Source organism: Dreissena polymorpha, chromosome 6 (assembly GCF_020536995.1).
Source record: "Dreissena polymorpha isolate Duluth1 chromosome 6, UMN_Dpol_1.0, whole genome shotgun sequence".
Taxonomy (NCBI): domain Eukaryota; kingdom Metazoa; phylum Mollusca; class Bivalvia; order Myida; family Dreissenidae; genus Dreissena; species Dreissena polymorpha.
Window position 1 is genome coordinate 4,758,506 of NC_068360.1, and position 21,542 is coordinate 4,780,047.

General features: G+C 36.3%; 2 protein-coding genes across 5 annotated transcripts in view; one reads left to right on the plus strand and one right to left on the minus strand.

Annotated features, from left to right (window-relative positions):
• The window catches only part of LOC127833767 (uncharacterized), a 212,382-nt gene extending 195,495 nt beyond the window's left edge, over nucleotides 1-16,887 (plus strand). The window contains exons 17-23 of the mRNA XM_052359192.1: nucleotides 10,050-10,170; nucleotides 10,875-10,931; nucleotides 11,614-11,770; nucleotides 12,965-13,062; nucleotides 13,691-13,803; nucleotides 15,565-15,612; nucleotides 16,756-16,887. Coding sequence (XP_052215152.1) covers nucleotides 10,050-10,170; nucleotides 10,875-10,931; nucleotides 11,614-11,770; nucleotides 12,965-13,062; nucleotides 13,691-13,803; nucleotides 15,565-15,612; nucleotides 16,756-16,814 — 653 coding nt within the window. The 3' untranslated portion in view covers nucleotides 16,815-16,887. The remainder of the gene's footprint in view (nucleotides 1-10,049; nucleotides 10,171-10,874; nucleotides 10,932-11,613; nucleotides 11,771-12,964; nucleotides 13,063-13,690; nucleotides 13,804-15,564; nucleotides 15,613-16,755) is intronic.
• Nucleotides 1-21,542, minus strand: part of LOC127833768 (uncharacterized) — a 232,837-nt gene that overhangs the window by 207,481 nt on the left and 3,814 nt on the right. The gene's annotated exons all lie outside the window — the stretch shown is intronic.

The window sequence follows — 21,542 nt, forward strand, 5'->3', positions numbered from 1 at the left end:
CACCATTTTTTTCATCTTGGCTTTCCATTGATCCGTTTTCATTATGGCTAGAAAGTCTTTGCTCTCTATAACTCGTTTGTGAAGGAAAACCATCTCTGGGGTAATATTCGAAATGGCCATCATTTCTTCCCAAGAACGTATTATGGCATTTTCATCGACTTCTTTCAGCATATCCTCGAAATAAAACTCAAGTTGATACTCCTCATCATCACATATCATGAGGCAGTCATGTTCTCTATGTGAAGGGTGATTGGTTTGACAACCATAACAGTTCTTTCGAACAGTCATTGTTTTGACTTCACATAAAGCTTTTGCGAATAAAAAGTCAAAGTAGGAACGCATCATCATGACACTCGCTGAAGTTGAGATGTCTAATTGAGGGGATGATGAAAATTCCACCCCCTCAGTCATGTTATTCTCTTCTTTCCCCATTTCATTGTTTAATGATAAAACACTATGTCCATCTTTACAACTTAGCTTAAAATCTTGAGATGATGAACAAGCCATATTCACTATGTGCTTCTGTCACTTGTTGAAGTGGGAATGAAACACATAACTTAGGGATTTCTTTATATAGCTTTATATCTAACGAATTTTGTTTTCAAATTTTTCAGACCACGCAACCGCCAAAACGCACGCCGCCATTTTGAAGCACGTCTGAGTGAACCGATGGTTTCCATGGATTCCATGAAGATTCAATTGATTTGTTGGTTTTTAATTGTCCAATTATTTTTAAAAATAAACATTTTGGTGAATGCTGTTTGTGTTCTTCCAACGGATCATCTTCTTTCCCCCATTGGTGTAATCGTACTGCACACGAAAAACATTCTACTGTATCGTTTTTACCTGTGTAATAAAAGCCAGCTGATGATAACTGAAACTTGTTAGGTTGAATTTGAGGTGACCATAGATCAAATGTTTTAAGTCTATCTTCATAAAATGTGAGGTGTTCAAATTTGAACTCGAGTTCTTGAAATGCATTCATGGTGACTGTCCCTCTAAAAATGAAATCAGTAGTTCAACACTTTCTTTTAAACTACACATCGTTTCAAACATTGTCGTTGGTAAAATCAACTTGTTTTTTCCTTTTTTAAAAACCAGTTTTACTCGAGATCGTCTCTTTTTCAAAACTAGGGTAAAGTTATTGTCAAGTGTACAACTTATTTCTTTACACACCGGGGACCAGGTTATGTTTTCCAAACCATATTGCTTAAAATAAGATAGTGTATCTTCAGAAAACAGTAACTGTGCCTGTGCCATTATTCTATACGAAAATACACGCACGTATTGTACCCGCAAACGTCCACAAAAAATACACAAATGGATGAAAAGATAAACCACTTAATCCAACGGCATTATTAAACCGTGCATACTTGTACCTTAACGATCTTATTATAACGCATCAATATGGCGGATCCATCCTACATTAAACCGACTAAAATCGTAAATATAGCGGCAATCATTCAAACCGCCAAAATGCTCGCTCATAAAATGTTAAACCGATAGTAGTAAAACAGCTAAAATGCTCACTTATCATATTTAAAACCGATACAAGTGAAATCGTCTATATAGCGGCAATTATTCGAACCGCCCGCTAAAATGCTCACGTATTATATTTCAAACCGACGGAGACCGTCAAAATGGCCGCAAAACCGCCAACATTCTTACTCATACGAAACCGCTAAAAACCGACGGAAGTGAAACCATCAAGATGGCGTCAAACCGCCAACATTCTTACTCATCATATATCAAACCGCCAAAAACCGACGGTTGTAAACCGCCAAGAAGACCGCCAAACCTATCAACCAATCAGAAGACCGATCTCACTCCATTTCAACCAATCAGAACGTTGGGATGTCCAAGATGGCGTCCAAGATGGCCGCGAAACACCTACTTTCCTACTACTCGTATACATATCAAAATACATTAAATAATGTATTTAATATAGATATAGAGCGTGACAATAAATATCATGCTCGATATCTCCCCTTTGATCGTGTCTTTCTTTTGCCTACCAGAGTAGCACGGATAAAAACACGCAGGTGCGCGTGACGTCACGCGTGAATTGGTCTATACGATCCAAACCCAAGAGTGAGGAGTTTGTCCATAATTGTACTCTAAATACTTATTAGGTAAACGTTTTCAGAAGTAAATCCTGTATGACATGTGTTCATAAAATAATATCAATCATAACATTCCGATTCTCTGACGCAATAACATTTTAAACACTGAATTCGAAAGTAACAACATATTTTTCCGCACTGTCTATATATAGACAATCAACTAATACATGGGTAGAAACAATGACGACACAAAAATACCTTACACACGCAGTATATGTCGTTATTGTTTTAGCGGTGTTCATACCTGCATAAGATATAGTTTTTGCCAATGTTATTGAGATCCGGATAACATTTTAAGTCCACCAATCATTTCTCATTGGAAAAACGAAAGTAGGAATAAAGCATATTACTATTTGAATTATAATCATTTCTTAAAATGTAGAATATAGTTCAAAAACAAATAAGAACATGTTGTTCCTTGAATATGTAAGTTTGCGGTTTAGTCCGGTACTCGCACTATTGATTGTGCGTCCAAATTAACGTGAAAATGAACCTTTATGCAGTGGTTCGCGATGTAAAGCCCGTGCGCCATGCTATTTTCTATTATTGTATAGCATTGTACCTGTTGATACTTGTAACAAGCCAGTTGATAGTTGCTCATTGTATTATCGAATGAAATTACATTTTTGGTTTATGGTCTGTAAATTATTTAAATTTTCCATTGAAAAATGACTTACCTCTATAGTCAAGTAGTGTTTACCGGATAGCTAAGGACTCTCAATCTGAACGCTTCGGACAGTGGGCTACACCACACCGCCGTTATGGGGGCCCACACAATCACCGAAAAGCACCGAAAACTTGGTAACTTGGTAGGTTGTTGGACGGGTGGATGGTCTATAACGGGTGCTTGGACGGGAAGGAATTGGACAGGTGGTAGGTCTAAGATTGGCGGTATGTCTAGGACGAGTAGGTCTATAATAATTGGTTGGTTTAGGACGGGTGCTAGGTCTGAGACGGTTGGTAGGTCTTGGACGGATAGTATGTCTAGTACGGGTATAAAGTCTAAGACGGTTGTTAGGTTTCATGGCGGGTGATAGGTTCTAGAACGGCTGGAAGGTCTAGGACGGGTGGTAGGTTCTAGGACGAGTGGTAGGTCACAGAGGAATTGATTTAATAATTCATGATATGTTCATTTGATTGGAGAATGCCTGAAGGGTTCATTGATTGAAGAATTCTTGAAAAGTTCATTGAATCAAGAAGGCATTAAACATTAATTGACGATAGAATAATTTAAAGATCATTGCTTAAGTAAATGAAAAGTTTATTGAATGAAAAATTGTGAAATGTACAATGACGACTTCATTAAGCTTTCGATTACTACGGAATTCATTAAAAGTCCTTTAGATATCCATCTTTACGACTTAATGTCCAATTTGCAATTTTCATGTTTTGTAAAGGCATTCGTTATGGAGGAAACTTAATGCGTTGAAATTACCTCGCTTGTTCAGTTTTAAAAATGTTTTCGCATATTTATTGCTTATGATGCGCTTTTTTGTACATATTTGTTTTGTTTCTACGGCAATGACCAGCCTGCACATTATGCAAATAGGTCATGGCATAACTGCATGCAATTAATTCTGGTAAACAAGCCGACGCTGGAAATTTGTTAGTAGTAAACCGCCGTGATGTGACGGAAACACTGTTGAAAACAGCGAACAATCAAAATAAGTTAAACACATACAAAACAAACACAGGTTTTATATTAACTCGAAATCCTTACGCTAGTTTTTAAACGTATTCTAATTCAAATGCTATTAAACTAACTTCACTTATTTGCTTGTAATGTACAAACGTCTTCCACTATTTGTTTCAGTGCAGTGTTTTAACACTGAATGTCATGGAGCCCATATACGACTTCGTATCAGCCCGTACACAGCCTAAGCACACCCTTGGGGTAACGCTGTTCACAGGTATGCAAACAGGCCGTTGTATCTGCAATATCTGAAATGAGTCCGGTGACTGGTCACATGTTCAAAAATATTTTTAATGGGTCAGGTGACTAGTCACATGTTCAAAAAAATATTTTCTTGACACTGAAAATACATTTTCCATGATTATAGAAATCGAATTTAATTGACATCAATGTTTACTATGGTGGCACTGAAAATTGAATATTGGTTTTAACGGCACTGATTCGATATTGATTGTGATGTAGACAACCAAAATAGCGGTCCTTTTTTCAACCATTTTTAGATGGTCGCTTTAGCAACCGTCTAAAGTGCTTAGTGTAAAATTCAGGTCGGTACGGCCTAGGTACGATTAGCCCAATTCCCGCTTACGTATCCGCGCAAGAAAGAGTTGTATAATTTATGCAAGAGGTATGAGTTTTCCAATTATGTTTATGCACAAATGGAAACATTATATTAATATCGTGTTAAATGCAATAGTTTCGAATGGTGTTTATAGAAAAGAATTAAAAAACAATGATCGTATTGTACGTGTCGCGGAGGAGATTGTTTATGAATGATTAAAATAGTCCACTTTCTGCTGCGTCTGCGTGACGTAGTATTTTTGCTCATCTCATTCATAAATCTGAGGCTGGCGATAAACAAAGGGGAGTCCGGGTGAGAATAACGCACTAGTATAAGGTTACGCTTGTTTATATTCACAGGTCTCAATTAATAATACGTTGACCACGAGTTCAACAATTATTACAGGGATATGATAGACAACATAAAAAATGTTTCATTATGGCTGAAACTGTTAAAAAAACATCGAAATATATCAAGAATATTCTCTAAAAATGTAGTCTTGCTGTTTTGAAATAAGGTTTGGAATTTTGGTTTCTAAATAACTTAATTCAAAACAAAAGTTTAATTATAGTGTTTTTTACTTGTAAGTCGCATATTTACCGCATTATAATGTGTGTTATAATAGGCAAACCATACATTAGTAAAATTCAATCTGCCTTCGCACATAGAAGGAATGGGTCAAGTAGGTGCTGCGTTTCCTTTGCTTACTTCAATTAGAGGTCAATTCTTTACGTAATAGCAATCACAAGGCCCCGGCTTCAAAGGAATTGCGGAGCGTTCTTACATAATAAAAGTCGTAGTCGCATGGTATTTGCGTTTAGCGTCCTATTTGGTCACGTGGTTCTTTTTCGCGGGTGTTTTGGCATTCATGATATGAGGCTATTAATAGATGCGCCTGTCGATAAACAAAGGAAAGTTTACGGGCGATAACAACGCAATAGGTTACGCTCTCACATACAACTCTAAATTGAGAGATTCGGGAAAAAGTTGACGCTTATTTATATTCTCAATTTTTAAAACGTTGAACATAAGTTCAACAATAACTTCAGCGATACGATGGACAAAAACAAAAAAAAAGAGTTTCATAATCGCTAAACCCGAATATAACAAACAATTTATAATAATACAAATGACCTGTTTCATAACCTCGTTCATGCTACTACAGCGGAAAACGTTCTTTGGTTCTCAACAGATAGCGGCGATCTTTTGTATTTACGGGTGCTAGCAACGCAATAGTAGAAGGTTAGTAGAAGGTTTAGCTTGTTTACCGTATATGCACAGTTCTCAATACATAGACAGTTGGATATGAGTTTATCAATTACTACAGGCATACTACAGGCAACGTCGAAAATGCTTTATAATCGCTTAAACCGAAAACAACTAAATATATTATATTAAATATATTTATAGCAATAAATGTCTTTTAAAAATGTAGTCGGCGTATACGCTGACTTTGAAATAAAGTAAGCAATTTACTTTTCTAAATAATTAAATACAATTAAACAAAAGTTAAACTATTGTGTTGTGTTTATCACTTGTAAGCTGCATATTCACCGCATGAAATGTGTGTTAGAATTGTCAAACCACACATTAGTGTGAGTAAATAAAACATATACTACGGGAGAGCACTTCATATGTGTCCTCATATGCCTTGTTATGAGTATCTTTCTTCACTATCGAATTATATCGTATGTTTATATTTGATTTAAACGCAGTTTTCTTTCGACACATTTAAATCACACGTCAATAGCGCCGTCATGCGAAAATGGGTCTTATGCGTTTCGGCAAGCGTTTGTTAAACCCAACATGTGCTTTTGCGCAGTCAGGCCATAGGCGATGCTGTTCGTTTTAAAATCACTCAATATGTTATGTTTCTCCTTACCAGAAGGAAGGATAGCTGAGTGGGCTATTTATATGATGGGCGCACATGGAATAAGATCCATTTTCGCATGACGAGGGTCATTACAAATCTCATTGCAAATTGAAAATGCCACATTTAAGAACAATGCTTTTTGATACAAAATTGAATTCAAAATAGCAAACTTGTCAATAATGGCAGCCTATCCACTCATTAAGGAATGATTTCCAGACGTGCTGACCAAGTACGGCAAACATTGTGGTATGATAATTAAACTATTTTCTCTTATCGTGACACTATACTATTTCGCTAATGATTGTTTTATCATCTTGGAGGCGAAAGTGAAATTCTGCGATATGGATTGTAACGCGTAATTGTAACAGGGCCACAATTTGTGTCGTTTGAGCATACAGAGAGTAGTCCGGAATTCCTTACACTGAACAGTGCTACATCCTTTGAATTGAGCACATACGCAGTGATGTAGCAAAAATTCAGAGCTTGTATCTCGAATCAGCTTATTAAATATTCGAAAATATTCATGCGTGTCTGTTGGCTTTATGTAAAAGTCACTAAGATGAAAACTGAAACAGCTACGCCTAAAAGCGCATTAGTGCTCTATACCAATGTTTATGTTAGCGTTGTTGACACCGTGTGAACTGCTCGGGTAACAAGTAAAGCATAAACAGCAATGTTTATATACTTTTATTACTCCATATACAAGATACGAAGATTATTGTATATTTTGAATTTGTATACGGTGTCAAAAATCAAAAGTTTTGTACACGGAACTTTCAGTATGAATTTATATTCTTGGTGAGATAGTCATTTGATATTAGAAAAAATATTCCTTTAATATGATGGTGACTGCAATTTTTTTTTAAGTTCTCATTACCATTTTCATCATACTTTCTCTGCTTTCAGAACTTCCAAAAAGCATGTTGTTTTTATTTTGTCTTAGTTATTTCTATGAAATAATAAGGATGATAAAAAGTGCACACAAAACTCGACCCGTGCGCTATGACACACACTTTAGAGAGTTGAATGGCGTGTGTTCATTTCAAACTTGCGATTGATTTTGAAAAATGAATTGCGTGTTAAATTATGCAATAGCGAACATCTTCAGTGCCTTCAGCGCTTTGATTATTTTTGGCATCGATTTTTTAAAAAGTCGATGTAAAAAATTGTATGTTAACTGAAGTCGAACATTGAGGCCAACTAGCTTTGTTGACGCGTGGTCATGTATTTCTTATTGAAGCCAAAATCCACAAAAAGCTGTAAAAATATAACTCCTTAGAAGTCCCATCGTAGGAACATTGTACAGGCAAAAGTACAATACCCACACTTAAATCGGTCATTGACTAACATTTGCTAATGATTAATGGATTAGTTGCTGTACTTGCTTAGAAAATTGAGTAAGTACGCTACGTTCGTATATTGTATGCAAACAAGTATACATTGCATATTATATTCGCTCTTTTGAATATTATAATAATCAAATTCTTTACTTACAAACGCAATAGTTTTGTGTTTAAAATAAACATCATTTCCTTATCTAAGATATGAGGAGCGTGCATTAAATTGTTTTCTGCGGATATTGGCTTTTTTCATCATATTAAAAATTATTTGGCAACGTTTGATAATATAACATGCGGCTCCGATCTTATCCCGTTTTTGATATTGAACAAGTCTCCTGCAGTAACCATAGACGGCCTTTCTTCGCGTTTAAATTTAGATTTATTCTTGACGGAAATCCATGTGCAGGAACAGGCAAAAATCTCATGATCACTTTGTTTTTAATTTCTTTCTTTCAACGATCTTCCTTGAAATGATTACGTGAACTAAGTTATTTAATACAGATATAAAATGCGTACATTATAACAAATATGTTCACGTTTTTAGTTCGATACAAAGATTAACAATAGAAGCTAACAACATCTTTTATCTCTCGGCTGTGCCATAAGTGCTAGACAACTTGTTCAATATACACATAAGTGCTAGACAACTTGTAAATATACCAATATTATCAGTAAGTATTCAGCTGCACCGGCAGAACAGAAAGAAATTACAGTCCTTTATTTATGTCAAGTGGATAATAGTCGAACAATCAGACAAAAGCACTCCACACATCACAAAAAAACACGCAACACACACACACACTTAATGAGATATAATTGTACCTTACAGGTTCATGTTGTGGCCTTCTGTGCACGTTAGCGGCGATATTGGCGGCCGTCATTGACCGGCGTTCTGACGTACAAAAACGTATTGATCATCCTCCAGTGGCTAAGGACGATAGCAAAAGTACGGCTGATTTTAAACTCTTCCTACCAATTGGTCCCTGAATTATAACCTTAATTAGGCATTTGTTTTAAATGTGTACAAAGGAGTCTTGTTTCGGTAAAACCAGACTTGATGCATGACTGTGCAGTCCGCACAGGCTAAAATTGGGGCGACACTTTCCGATTTTATATGGAAGTATCTTCTAAAGGAAATTCCAGGCTAGGCTGAAAGTGTCGTCCCTGCGGACTGCACAGGCTAACCTTATAGGACACTTAACGCACATGCTCGGTTTCCCCAGAGCTATTATATTTTAGTTTTTGAAGATTATGATTTTTCGAATTAACCGAAATGATTGATCGACTCTGATATACGCTCACATATACATTTATCGTTAGATACCCAAGTTTGAACCATACCGCGTCGCTTCATTCATGGAATGCACCGTAACCAGATAATTAATTGTGGATATTCGACGATGATTAATATATTAATTAATGATATCCTGATTAAAAATTGTACATGTATTTATATGCTACAAAATGTGGTGTAGAAAGTTTTGGTGTTAGCGAAGTTTGGTTCTGTAGGGTATGGGCGATGTTGATGTTTTTATATTCATATCTCAATGTATCTGTGAACCTTGTTTATAAAATTAGAGGTACACACTACCGTTAATTATTCGGAAATTAGGAGTACAGACATATTTCAAATATGGAAACAACACAGCGTTCATAACTGCTTTAACACGATTTAGAGGGACAGCCTTACGAATACACGGAGAGTCGGGTATATGGCATTAACGATTTGAAGTTATTGAAGTTTGTCATTAAATGCTTTATATTGATAAAGCTCCAGTAAAAACAAGAATGAAATTAAAGAAAGAAAAAAAAAGTCGCCCTCAACTGGGCTCGAACCGCTGGCCCCTGGAGTAAAAGTCAAACGCTTAGAACACTCGGCCATCCGTGTTCATACAATCGGTGATGTATTTTATGCGTTATATATGCAAACCTCGTTGTGTCACAAAATATAACGACAACAACAGAACTCTCCAAATTATTCAATCGTTTCGCGTTGCAACGCTTTATAATTTTCAGGTTTTTAAATCGTCAAAAGATGCATAAAATGGATATTTTTGAGCATGGGAAATGTTCAGTATTACTGTTTCCTCACAAATATCATAACTAAAACGAAAATTTGCGAATCTGAAACATTTTATTTTATTTGGTCAATTTACCAAAACGTGAAAAGGCCCCTTAAATCTCCAATTATCCCTACACATTCTGATTTGGTCTGAACGTAGCTGACAGAGCGGTCCGGGGGTATAAATAACGTTTGTGACTAAATCCTACATTTAGCAGAGATAGAATCTTAATTTATTTATTTTTTGGTTGAATAATCCATTAGTTCAATATTGAATAAATTTAAACATACTTTGTTTTTCATAATAGATAGTATGCTTTAATAATCATAATAGATAGTATGCTTTTATAAACTCGTTTCGTATTAGTAACGTTTGTGACCAAGCTCTACATTTTATAGAAGAGGAATCAAAGTTTATCCGTATATCTGATGTAAGGCGATTTCCGTTCACATTCTGGCTTACTGCCATCAGCTCCGCTCTCTTCTACCTGCAGCTTTTCCCCTTCGTGACACAGGGAGAGTAGGTTTGTTTATTATTCTAGATGTGTTTTCCCAATTTTAAGCGATTGCTTTATCATCGGGTTTCCTTCTTATATGATACGAGTGACAATTAATGATATGGGTTTGTTGTTTATACATATTGCAACTCGCAATTAATGAAATTTGTTTGCTTTTGCATACCAGTTACAACCTTTTATTAATGAGTCGTGTTTTACTTGCACTTATATTTTTTTACAAAATTTTGGTTATCTTTTACATATTTTTACAACTATCGATAAATGCGTTTGACTTCATTTTCCATATATTTTTACCCTACCGGTTTCACCGGAGGGGACTTATGATTTGTGCTCTGTGTGTCAGTCTGTCTGTCAGTCTGTCAGTCCGTCACATTTTTCTGGATCCTGCGATAACTTTAAATGTCCTTAACATTTTTTCATGAAACTTGAAATATAGACAGATGGCAATATGAAGATTATGCACATCATTTCATTTTGTTCCTACGTCAAGAATTCTGGTTGTAATGGCAACAAATATATACAAAAACATATTTTGACAATGGTGGAGCCAGTAGGTGACATATATTGCTTGGCAATGGTCTTGTAACAACATGGTACAAGTATGTATTTATTTGACTTTTTCTAAACTTGCATGTTACAATTGACAATAAATGATTAATTAAAATATTCATAAACATGGCTGTATCGGTCTTCTTTGCTTTTGAAGGCTGTTCTTTGCAACGAAGTATTCAAGAAGTCCGAAAGAGGCAAATACTATAAACAGGTAAACCGTGAGTGTGTAATGTCGTGTTGCATATGAGTCGCGTTCTGGGAAAACTGGACATAATGCATGTGCGTAAAGTGTCATCCCAAATTAGCATGTGCAGTCCGCACAGGCTAATCAGGTACGACACTTTCCGCCTTAACTAGATTTTTGCTAAGAAGAGACTTTCTTTAAAAAGAAAATATTATAAAAGCGGAAAGTGTCGTCCCTGATTAGTAGTGCGGACTGCACAGGCTAATCAGGGACGACACTTTACACACATGCATTATGCCCAGTTTTCTCAGAACGCGACTCATATATTGTCTTATATTATATAGCTCATTGGTAATTTGCCTTAATTGAAGACAAGCGGGCAAGATGTTCGCTCTTGATAAAGTTTTATTTTTTCCTATATGTTTCATAATGGGAACAGGTAGTATGGAGAGGCTTTACAAGTTAAAATGCAATTGTTTTTATGAATGCCATTTTGTATTATTATATTTTGGAATTAGTCTTAAAGGCACATTAATGTTCCATTAGAATTTTGGGACAGTAAAATTCATCCACTGATTGTACCAGAAAAATAAGCACCCACTGTCTAGCTTTAATTCCGTATCCCCTTACCTATAATGTTATGCAATGGTATTAACTTAAATATAACATTCGCTATGTAACATTAATATCTTTATGCTGGTCTATGCAGCATGGTATACATGGTTGGAGCGGTTTCGATGCCACTGTTCGGTGTTGCCATCGACAGAGTGGGTCGTAACCTGTACTTCCTGATGACCGGCCTCGTCCTGGGGCTGACCAGCCATATCATGATGACCTTCACCTTTGTGGAGCCGTACGTATGCACGGTATGAAAACAGAACCATGTTTTATCAAACATTATTATTATACTTAAAATTGGATCGAATCTTAAATGTATGGTACGATTTTTAATGTAAGTGACACGGGGAAAATTTTCTCGACCATGTCAAAAAGTTTGAGCCATAGTTCTTAGCTTGTTTTCGGCGTCTTCTAAAAGTTCTGGTATGTTGTATCCCCGATTATTGCGTCTTCTAAAAGCTCTGGGTATGTTGTATCCCCGATTATTGCGTCTTCTAAAAGCTCTGGGTATGTTGTATCCCCGATTATTGCGTCTTCTAAAAGCTCTGGGTATGTTGTATCCCCGATTATTTTACCCATTTATCCCAATGTAATTGTTGAGTCTTTCGTTACAAATATGATAATGTTATTGAAAAACAAGCGCTCTGAAACTTATATCCACATTTAATGATATTTATACAGCTTTCCTTTTTAATGGGTCGTGCTTACATTGTAAGGTCATTCCGGTCGCGAATATTTCAGGGCGTGATTGCCCGTTGGTTATTTATTGTCCCCTACCGGTGAAACCGGAGGGGACTTATGGTTTGCGCTCCGTCTGTCAGTCTGTCTGTTTGTCCGTCACACTTTTCTGGATCCTGCGATAACTTTAAAAGTTCTTCAAATTTTGTCATGAAACTTGAAACATGGATATATTGCAATATGGAGATTATGCACGTCATTTCATTTTGCTCCTACGTCAAGAATTCTGGTTGCTATGGCAACAAATAATTATTTGTTTTTACTAACAATGGTGGAGTTTCACCGGTAAGGGACAATATTGCTTGGCATCACCGGTAGGGGACAATATTGCTTGGCAATCTCTTGTTATATTTTTGTTTTACACATTCAGAGCATTTATTGGAAGTTGGTCGCTTTTATGATTTTTATATTAAATGGTGTTGATTTTTGTAATTTCATATATTGTATAGGCGGTGACCTGCCTTAAATTAAATACTAGCTGATGGTAAAAAGAATATATTTCCTGATATTGTTTCTCGAGTTTTGTCATTCCAATATTCATACATTTGTACGTGTATGCAATATTTCTGCCGCTATCTGATTTATGATGGCAATTTTTCAGAACACTCATAATTCTCAAAAAATATTAAACTGCGTGATGTAAAAACTGTGTGGCCACAAATATGGGGAAGGTGTAGTCCACTGTTTCTTTGTTTTTTTTTCAGGTGATTCTTGGTCTAGGATACTCCTTGGTAACCACCACATGTTGGCCCCTGGTGTCCTACGCGGTCCCTCTGAGGTACCTCGGCACTGCGTTCGGAATGTAAGCATAGACTTTGTATATATAGTTCGTTGAAATATATTTTTAATTTACCCTCTGATGTACCTGGGCACTGCGTTCGGGATGTAGGCAAAGACTTTTAATATAAAGTTAATTGCAATATATTTTCTTGATATACACTCGGCACTTTGTTCGGGATGTAATCATCTACATTTTGTAATGTATATTTCTTTGTAATATTAACTTGTACGATATAAATGTCACCTCAATACATTCGTGTATATGTTATTTAAACAATTTCGATTTCCCGCGACTATCGCTTGTAGAATTGTTGCACAATAACAATATTCGAAAAATCTTCTTTATTCGGCGTTTATATGCAGTTTAAATTCTCTACTGTTCGTGTGTGTGAACAATGTACGAACGTCGTCGTTGAAGTCAGCACAGACTCATCCGGGACGATACTTTGCGCTTGTTTGATATTTCTCGTTTAAGAAAGTCTCTTCTTAGCAAAAATCCAGGTTATGCGGAAAGTATCGTCCCTGATTAGCCTTTGCGGACTATACATGCTAATCTGGGACGACACTTTACGCACATGCATTTAACCCCAGAGCGCGGTTCATGTGTATATGAATTATATTCTTTCAGCACATATATGTATTCTTTTCAGCATGGGCACCATTATTTCTGTGGGGCAGGATATTGATACGTATTTTGTTGGCTTCATCGTGGACACTGCCGGCTATCTGGTCCTCGAAGTGTTCTTTACCATGTGCGTCATCTGTAAGTTTCACCAATTCTGAGAGGACTCATTGTTGACCCGATTAATTGTTCGGCCAATTACACTAAATAGTTTACCTCACCTTTTGGTGCATCTGGATTAAAAGGGGGTATATAGACAAGCATACTACTATTTCAAAACAGATAAAACTTTGATAAATCAAGAAGTGAAATAAAGGTGTTTAAATGAAGAAGTTTCCAGAAAATAAACGAAATAAAAGTTTAAGCCGATTGCGAGTCATTTTCTTCTGTACAGCAAAGAACTCTTTCGCGTACAAAAGACATGTACTATTTTCGGAAATCCGCATTCGGCCTTGCATATTCGTCTAGACGACACATACTGACGTAGACGCATTTATGGTTTTACAACAAATACGAGTAATTTTGTTATAACGGCGGTAACTTATTCGTCATACATTTCACCGAAGTAACCAATATTTAAACAGTGGTTTAATATCAAGATTGTTAATTAATTGTATTTAACATTCATATGTTGGTGTAAGAGTGCGATGATAAAATGTTGACATATACGCCGTATGTATATTCTCTGTAAGGCCCATCAATGGTAGTTTCTTACCCGGGAACTATAAACCAATAATGAATCAATTCATGGTTTAAAGGTGTTCGCCCTAGTGTTATCATATTGTAATAGCCGCGTCAACACATTTTATAATTCACAATTCATAAATCGCGTGCTCGCAACATGTGCTGCAACACCGATCACGGTTTGCAATGTTTCCCCTGTGTTCAAGTAAACTTTGCAATTATGTAAGATGTTCTATATTTAGTAATGACATGCGAGTGTATGCTGTCGTTCTAAATACTGTTTTTATGCTCCCCGAACATTTTCGAGGAGCATATAGTTGCCAGTTTGAAGTTCCGTAATTCCGTACTTCCTTACTTCCGTCCTCCCGTCACACTTTTGTTACAGTTTCTCATAGCACCTTCGATACCTTACCGATCTCTTTCATATTTGGCATGTAGGTACATTGCACGGACCTCTACCTTTTGATGAGGTTTGAGGTCAATGGGGTCAAGGTAAAGGTCACCGAGGCTAATAATATATTTTTCCGTCACACTTTTGTTACAGTTTCTCATAGATCCTTCAATACTTTTCCGATCTCTTTCATGTTTGGCATGTAGGTACCTTGCATGGACCTCTACCTTTTGATGAGGTTTGAGGTCACTGGGGTCAAGGTCACCAAGGCTTATAATTTATTTTTCCGTCACAATTTTGTTACAGTTTCTCATTGCAGCTTCAATACTTTACTGATCTCTTTCCTATTTGGCATGTAAGTACCTTGCATGGACCTCTACATTTTGATGAGGTTTGAGGTCACTGTGGTCAAGGTCAAGGTCACCAAGGCTAATTATGTATTTTTCCGTCACACTTGTGTTACAGTTTCTCATAGCATCTTCAATTCTTCACCGATCTCTTTCATATTCGCCATGTAGGTACCTTGCATTTGATGAGGTTTGAGGTCACTGGGGTCAAGGTCACCGAGGCTAATAATAGAATTTTCCGTCACACTTTTGTTACAGTTTCTCATAGCAACTTCAATTCTTTACCGATCTCTTTCATATTTGGCATATAGGTACCTGGCATAAACCTCTACCATTTGATCAGGTTTGAGGTAACTGGGGTCAAGGTGACCAAGGCTTATAATATATTTTTAGGTGGTTATTTACACATAGATTGACAAAGCGCATCATCGGGGAGCATCCATCAGTTCCACTGATATTCTTGTTTTATACTTTTGTTAGGTTCAATGATAGCAGCTGCGTTGTTGTATTTATGGGACGCGTCAACAGGTAACATTAATTGTTTATGTTTAGTTGTAAAAAACTCCTGATATTGCCTATAGAGTTTCAGCATTCCTTTATTAAATTAAAAAAGTATATACAGTTTATCCGTATAATGAATACAGAAAAATCTCTTAATTGATATCAAAGTATATGACTCTCAATAGAGGATGTATTTCATGCGTTCCCAGTCGCCGCTTTTACAGTTCTTCAGCATTGTCTTCCATTGCAATTCCATTGCAATTCATTTCACACAAATTCAACACAAATGAAATTGTATATGCATTATTGTATTTGAAAAGAAAACACGAAATTTGATAGCGTGTATTTAGAAGTTTCGCTATCGTTCGGTCGGTCCGTGTGGTGGTTCGTTTGCCGGTATGTCCGCATAAAATGTTAAAAAGTCTGTGATGCGAACTATTTATGCGTTTCTCAAGTGTTTGCATTGAAACTCAAATTGTCATCACCGTTAAGTGTATAAATGCAAGACATATCTAAGCCGCGTTTTGAGAAAACTGGGCTTAATGCATGTGCGTAAAGTGTCGTCCCAGATTAGCCTGTTCAGTCCGCACAGGCTAATCAGGGACGACACTTTCCGCTTTTATGGTATTTTTAGTTTCAAGGAAGTCCCTCCTTACCGAAAATCAAGTTAAGGCGGAAAGTGTCGTCCCTGATTAGCCTGTGTAGATTGCACAGGCTAATCTGGGATGCCACTTTACGCACATGCATTAAGCCCCGTTTTCTCAGAACGCGTCTCATGTTTCACTCGAATTGATCCACGTGTTCATGAGTTTTATGCCCTTGAACTTCGCCGTCGTCATGGCTGCTATGCCTGTTGAAAACCTGCGCGGGAGTGTATTTAGTCATTTTTATGAAAAAACTCTAGTTTCAATTAGATGTATCATGACGGTCACTCATTGCTAGAGTGCAAATAAAACTTCTGTTTTGTTCTATTTAATATGCATCGTCCTTGTATAATACACACGTCGTTCTTATATGATAGATTTCTAATGGTCCAGAACTGTTGGCCATATAACAGTCAAACACATTTTTTGTTTATAATTGGAATTAAAACACATACATGCATACTATCTAGAGATCATACTGGTTTTGGTGTTATTTTATTGCTTCTATCGACACTTTTCATTTCAGGTGGCCTTCTGAATCTAAGTACAAAACAACGTGCAGTTTTTCTCAAGCAACATGTGTGAGACAGACTTTGTAGAAAACGTTCAGATTTGTTGTGAGATTTTAAATTTAATTTGATTAAATTTCGGCGTGTTATTGTGATTATTTTGTTTATATTGTTGCATGCAGTGCCAACTTATTGTTTGTTGTTTTAAAATCTCAGCATTACGTGCGCGTGTATGTTGGTATGATGTTTTACAGAGGAAATAAAATATTGCACTTAAAAATATCAGAATTTGTATTTCGGGCCATATTTACATAGTACAAAGCAGCGGGTTTTTTTTAAATTTAATTTTTCATATAAAAAAGCGTTGGGGAAAAATTTATTTTATTTTTACCATCGCCAAAGGCGGATTGATATACCATCGGCTTTGTCCGTCCCTCCGTTTGTTAGTCCGTTCGTCCGTCTGTCTGTCCGTTCGTCTGTCACGAAATTTTGAAATAGGCAGGGGAAATCAATCCAACAAATTTGCTTGTTAAATATGAATTACATAAATCATAGTTGAAGTGTAAAGCCTTGGTCTCTTTTGCATTGTATGGGTCGCGTTTACATTATTTGTACACGAAATAAACCATTTATTTACGTTGCGTAAAGATAGTAAAGCTAGTAAAGTTATAAGTTTTAATTTATGTAAAGCATACCGGCAAAAATGCACTTCGTTTAGTGACAAAGGTAAACAAATTACCAGCGAAGGGTAAAACAGTCAGGAACTATAAAGGCTCAAGAAGTAAGTATTTGGAAACTATTCTAAACACGACGCATGAGTTCATGTCAAGCACTATAACGCCTCTGGTGTGCTTATTGCGATGTCGATGTCAAGGTCACTGTGACGTCTAACAAAATATTCTGACAAGCTTTCATTTATTCAAACTGCACCCGCAGCAGAGCATTGACATCCGTTATGTGGTGCTCTTGTTTAGAATATACATGTATTATAGTCCTCATATTCTTAGGCATATTGCATTTTTCCATTAGTGTCTTGATATGCATATAGAGATAGCCATTCCACTGTCGGTTGTCGAACAGCGATTATGCCGAATATGTATCTATAGCGGCCTTCCGTTTGTCCCTATTTACACGAGCCTTCTTCCTGTAGGGAGTACTGATTTAAACAAACCCACCGTCCACTAGGTATTTTTCATCAATGTGAATTCCGAAGCGTATGAAGTTCTTCCGTAAGGAGGCTGCATTATGTGTGTACCCGGAGTTTGTCCCAGCACTCCTACCTAATTAACGTGTTCGACTCATAAAAGTTGGGATTTAATATAGAATTGTAGCTCTAATTTTTAGGTATTAAGTGGTTAATTAACGATTTTTTTTTAATTTAGGTGTGGTCTTGTGCTATGTGTGTGGGGGGAGGGCGGGGGCGGGGCGGAGTACACGGATGCAACTCCACTTGTCAGGTATGGTGACAATTACCCAAACTCACATGCGTCCGGGAACAGTAACTGAACACGGGTCGTTGTTTTTTGTATTATTTATGTAAAATGTTTTAATTTAGAAATACACAATCGCCAACTGATGAATTAACAGGTTTCATTTTGGTCACATGGTTTTGTTGTTTTCGTCAAAATTGCTGACAAGATGTGCAAATTAGAGACAAAAACCTGTTATTAACCCATTTATGCCTATCTCCAATCCTTCTAAATTGGATAAATTTATTCCCAAAATTAGGAATGTCTAGTATATTTATTTATATATTTAGAATATTTCTTACAGAAATTCCTTAAAGCAAACAGCGCAGACCCTGATGAGACGCCGCATCATGCGGCGTCTCATCTGGGTGTACGCTGTTTGCCAAGGCCTTTGTTTCTAGACGCTAGGCATAAATGGGTTAAATATACAAATCCATCAACGCATTCATAGTTGGAATCCTACTGAGACGCACAGTGTATTCCTTTTTCTTTTTCGTCTTTATCTGACCTGGGATGGTATTCCATAAACATCTTAAGTCATTTCTTAAATAATTTCACTTAAGGTCAAAATTACAGAGTTTTGTATTTCTTTACTAAATAAGGAAACACAATTTTTGGTATTCTTAAAATAACATTGACATAATGATGTTATTTTCATATAAAAATTGATGGCAAACTATTGCAATACGAAATGAAAAACTTTAAAGATAAGAATACAATTTAACTTAAGAAGCTTCTGGAATACGACCCCTGAACACTTTCGTACCAATACTTAAATCTGTAAAAGGGATTAGCTTACAGTGATGCAAAATTACGACTTTCAGAAATACATTCATTGTTTTCTTAAAACCATTATTTACTGGAGCCACCTCGACTTTTAACATCGACTGTGATAGTATGCGTGCAGGGGCAGTTGAAGGCTGCCTTAAAGCTGCCCAGCAGTGTTACTTATTAACATATGCGTGCATTTGTCAAAGTTGGTGAGGTCCCTGCGCGCCTGAGGCTGCGTTATTTGTGGATCCGATGTGTGTCTCAGTACTTATACATACTTAATCTAATCTAATAGACTCGCAAAAGTTTGGACGAATTTGGAATTATCACTGCAGTGTAGAGCTATGTAGTTGTTAGCGAAAGATTTCAATGTTGGTGTGGTCTTGAGTTTTGGAGGGGTGGGGTGGGGAAGCCGGAGTACCCGTAGAAAACCCAACATGTACGGTATGGTGACCACTAACCAAACTCTCATGCTTCAGGATTGGCCATTGAACCTCGATCACCTAGGTAAGAAGCACGGTTAAATACAATGTTTGCATACGTGCTATAACAAAAACATGACCACTAGTTTTTATCTTTACAAATTTTATTCACGAATTCGTCAGGCAAAACAAACAAGTTAACATTTCCAGAAATTAAAAGCCGTGACAAATGACAAAACTATATGAGTTAAAAGTACAACGTTATGTAATATAATATACGCATCATGGCATTGGAAATAGGGTGTTCATGCTATTCATTGACGAAGTTGTAAAAGGTGAAATCTTAAATGTGGTATGAAATGCATAACTAAAATCGTATCTTAGTAGACATACACGGTAAATGCATACATGTGACTTTCCCCTTTTCAGATATTCGACCTATCTTAAGTTCGTTAATGTCCGGGTAATTGCGACGAAATCGTAGCCGCCCGTACCTTTTCTGATCGTGATTGGAATACATTCCTTAACATATAAAGATGCACATTTTTAATCAAAGTCGTAGGAAGTGATTAAAGTTAAAAATGAACTACATGCAATTTAAATTGAAGAAAACATGCGTATATGCATATAACCATACGAATTAGGCAGAATCAAAACAAGATAGGGGTTCTTAGAACCCATTTATGCCTAGCGTCTAGAAAAAGGCCTGGGCAAACAGCGTCGTCTCATCTGGGTCTACGCTGTTTGCTTAAAGGAATTTCTGTGCGAAATATTTTAAATATAGAAATAAATATACTAGACATTCCTAATTTTGGAAATAAATTGATCCAATTAAGGATGGGAGAGTCCACTGGGCATAAATGGGTTAAACACGATATTAGGGCCTCCGCAGCAGAGCGTTCGATTTGAAAACAAGTTGTCCCGGATCGAAATCGGACAGCAGACAAACTTTTTTACATTTATTATTGATTCAAGAAAATAATATGACAATATGATTTGTAAACAAATGTTCTTAACATTGAATATGATGGGTTTACTACCTTACTCGAATTCTCGGTTTTATCATTCTCAGCACGTTGCTATGGGAATGTCTGATCAGAGCGTTATGTATTACCAGGTTTTCAATTAAAGCGTGTGTTTTCTCGGCCCCAGTAATTCACGAATACATAAAATTGTTACACAGTGTAAGTATTGATTAATTGTAAAATAAAATTATTACACAGCTAAGATGAGTCTAGAATTAATTTGATATTGTCGTTTTGCTAATTAATTTGAAAACAAACAACAACTGACATTAACGGCTTATTATAGTATTCTTTACATTATAACGATACAAGGCTTCTAAGACTATTTACAGGCACAGGTTACATGCTGGGAATTCTAGTCCTAGTCGACTTTTGTTGATCATTATATAGTGGCCAATGTACGTTATACAAAAACAAGCATTATTGTGAGAAGGCACAATTTCCTTCATGGTATTAAAGGTGTCGTCCAACAGATTGGTAAGTTGACAAAATTATAAAAAGTTGTTTCAGATTCGCAAATTTTCGTTTTTGTTATGATATTTTTGAAGAAATAGTAATACTGACCATTTACCATGCTCTTAAATATCTATAATATGAATCTTTTGACGATTTGAAAACCTGAAAATTATAAAGCGTCGTGCGAAATTGAATAATTTGGAAAGTTCTGTTGTTGTAGTTATATTTTGGGAAACTATGAGGATTGCTTATATCTTAAGGTAAAATATACATCCGCTCTAAGCATGAGCATGGATTGTAGAGTACTAGAGTGGCCAGTGCGGGAGACTTTTTACTCCAGGACTCAAGGGGTCAGTGGTTCGAGCCCTGTTGAGGGTTATTTTTTTCATTTTTTTTAAATTGTATTCTTGTTGTTTTTTACTGGATATTTTTATGTTAACTGTTTAACTTTATCAATATAAAGCATTTAATGACATGCTTCAATACATGCAAAAATCTGTTGGACGGACCCTTTAAGAAAATATATGCATAGTAATGTTTAAAAAAAACAACAACATTCATTTAGAAATACTTAACGCGCCTAACTACCGTACACACCGGTTAAGTTGCATGAAGGCAAATATAAATAGCATTACATACACAATACATTTAAAATCATTCA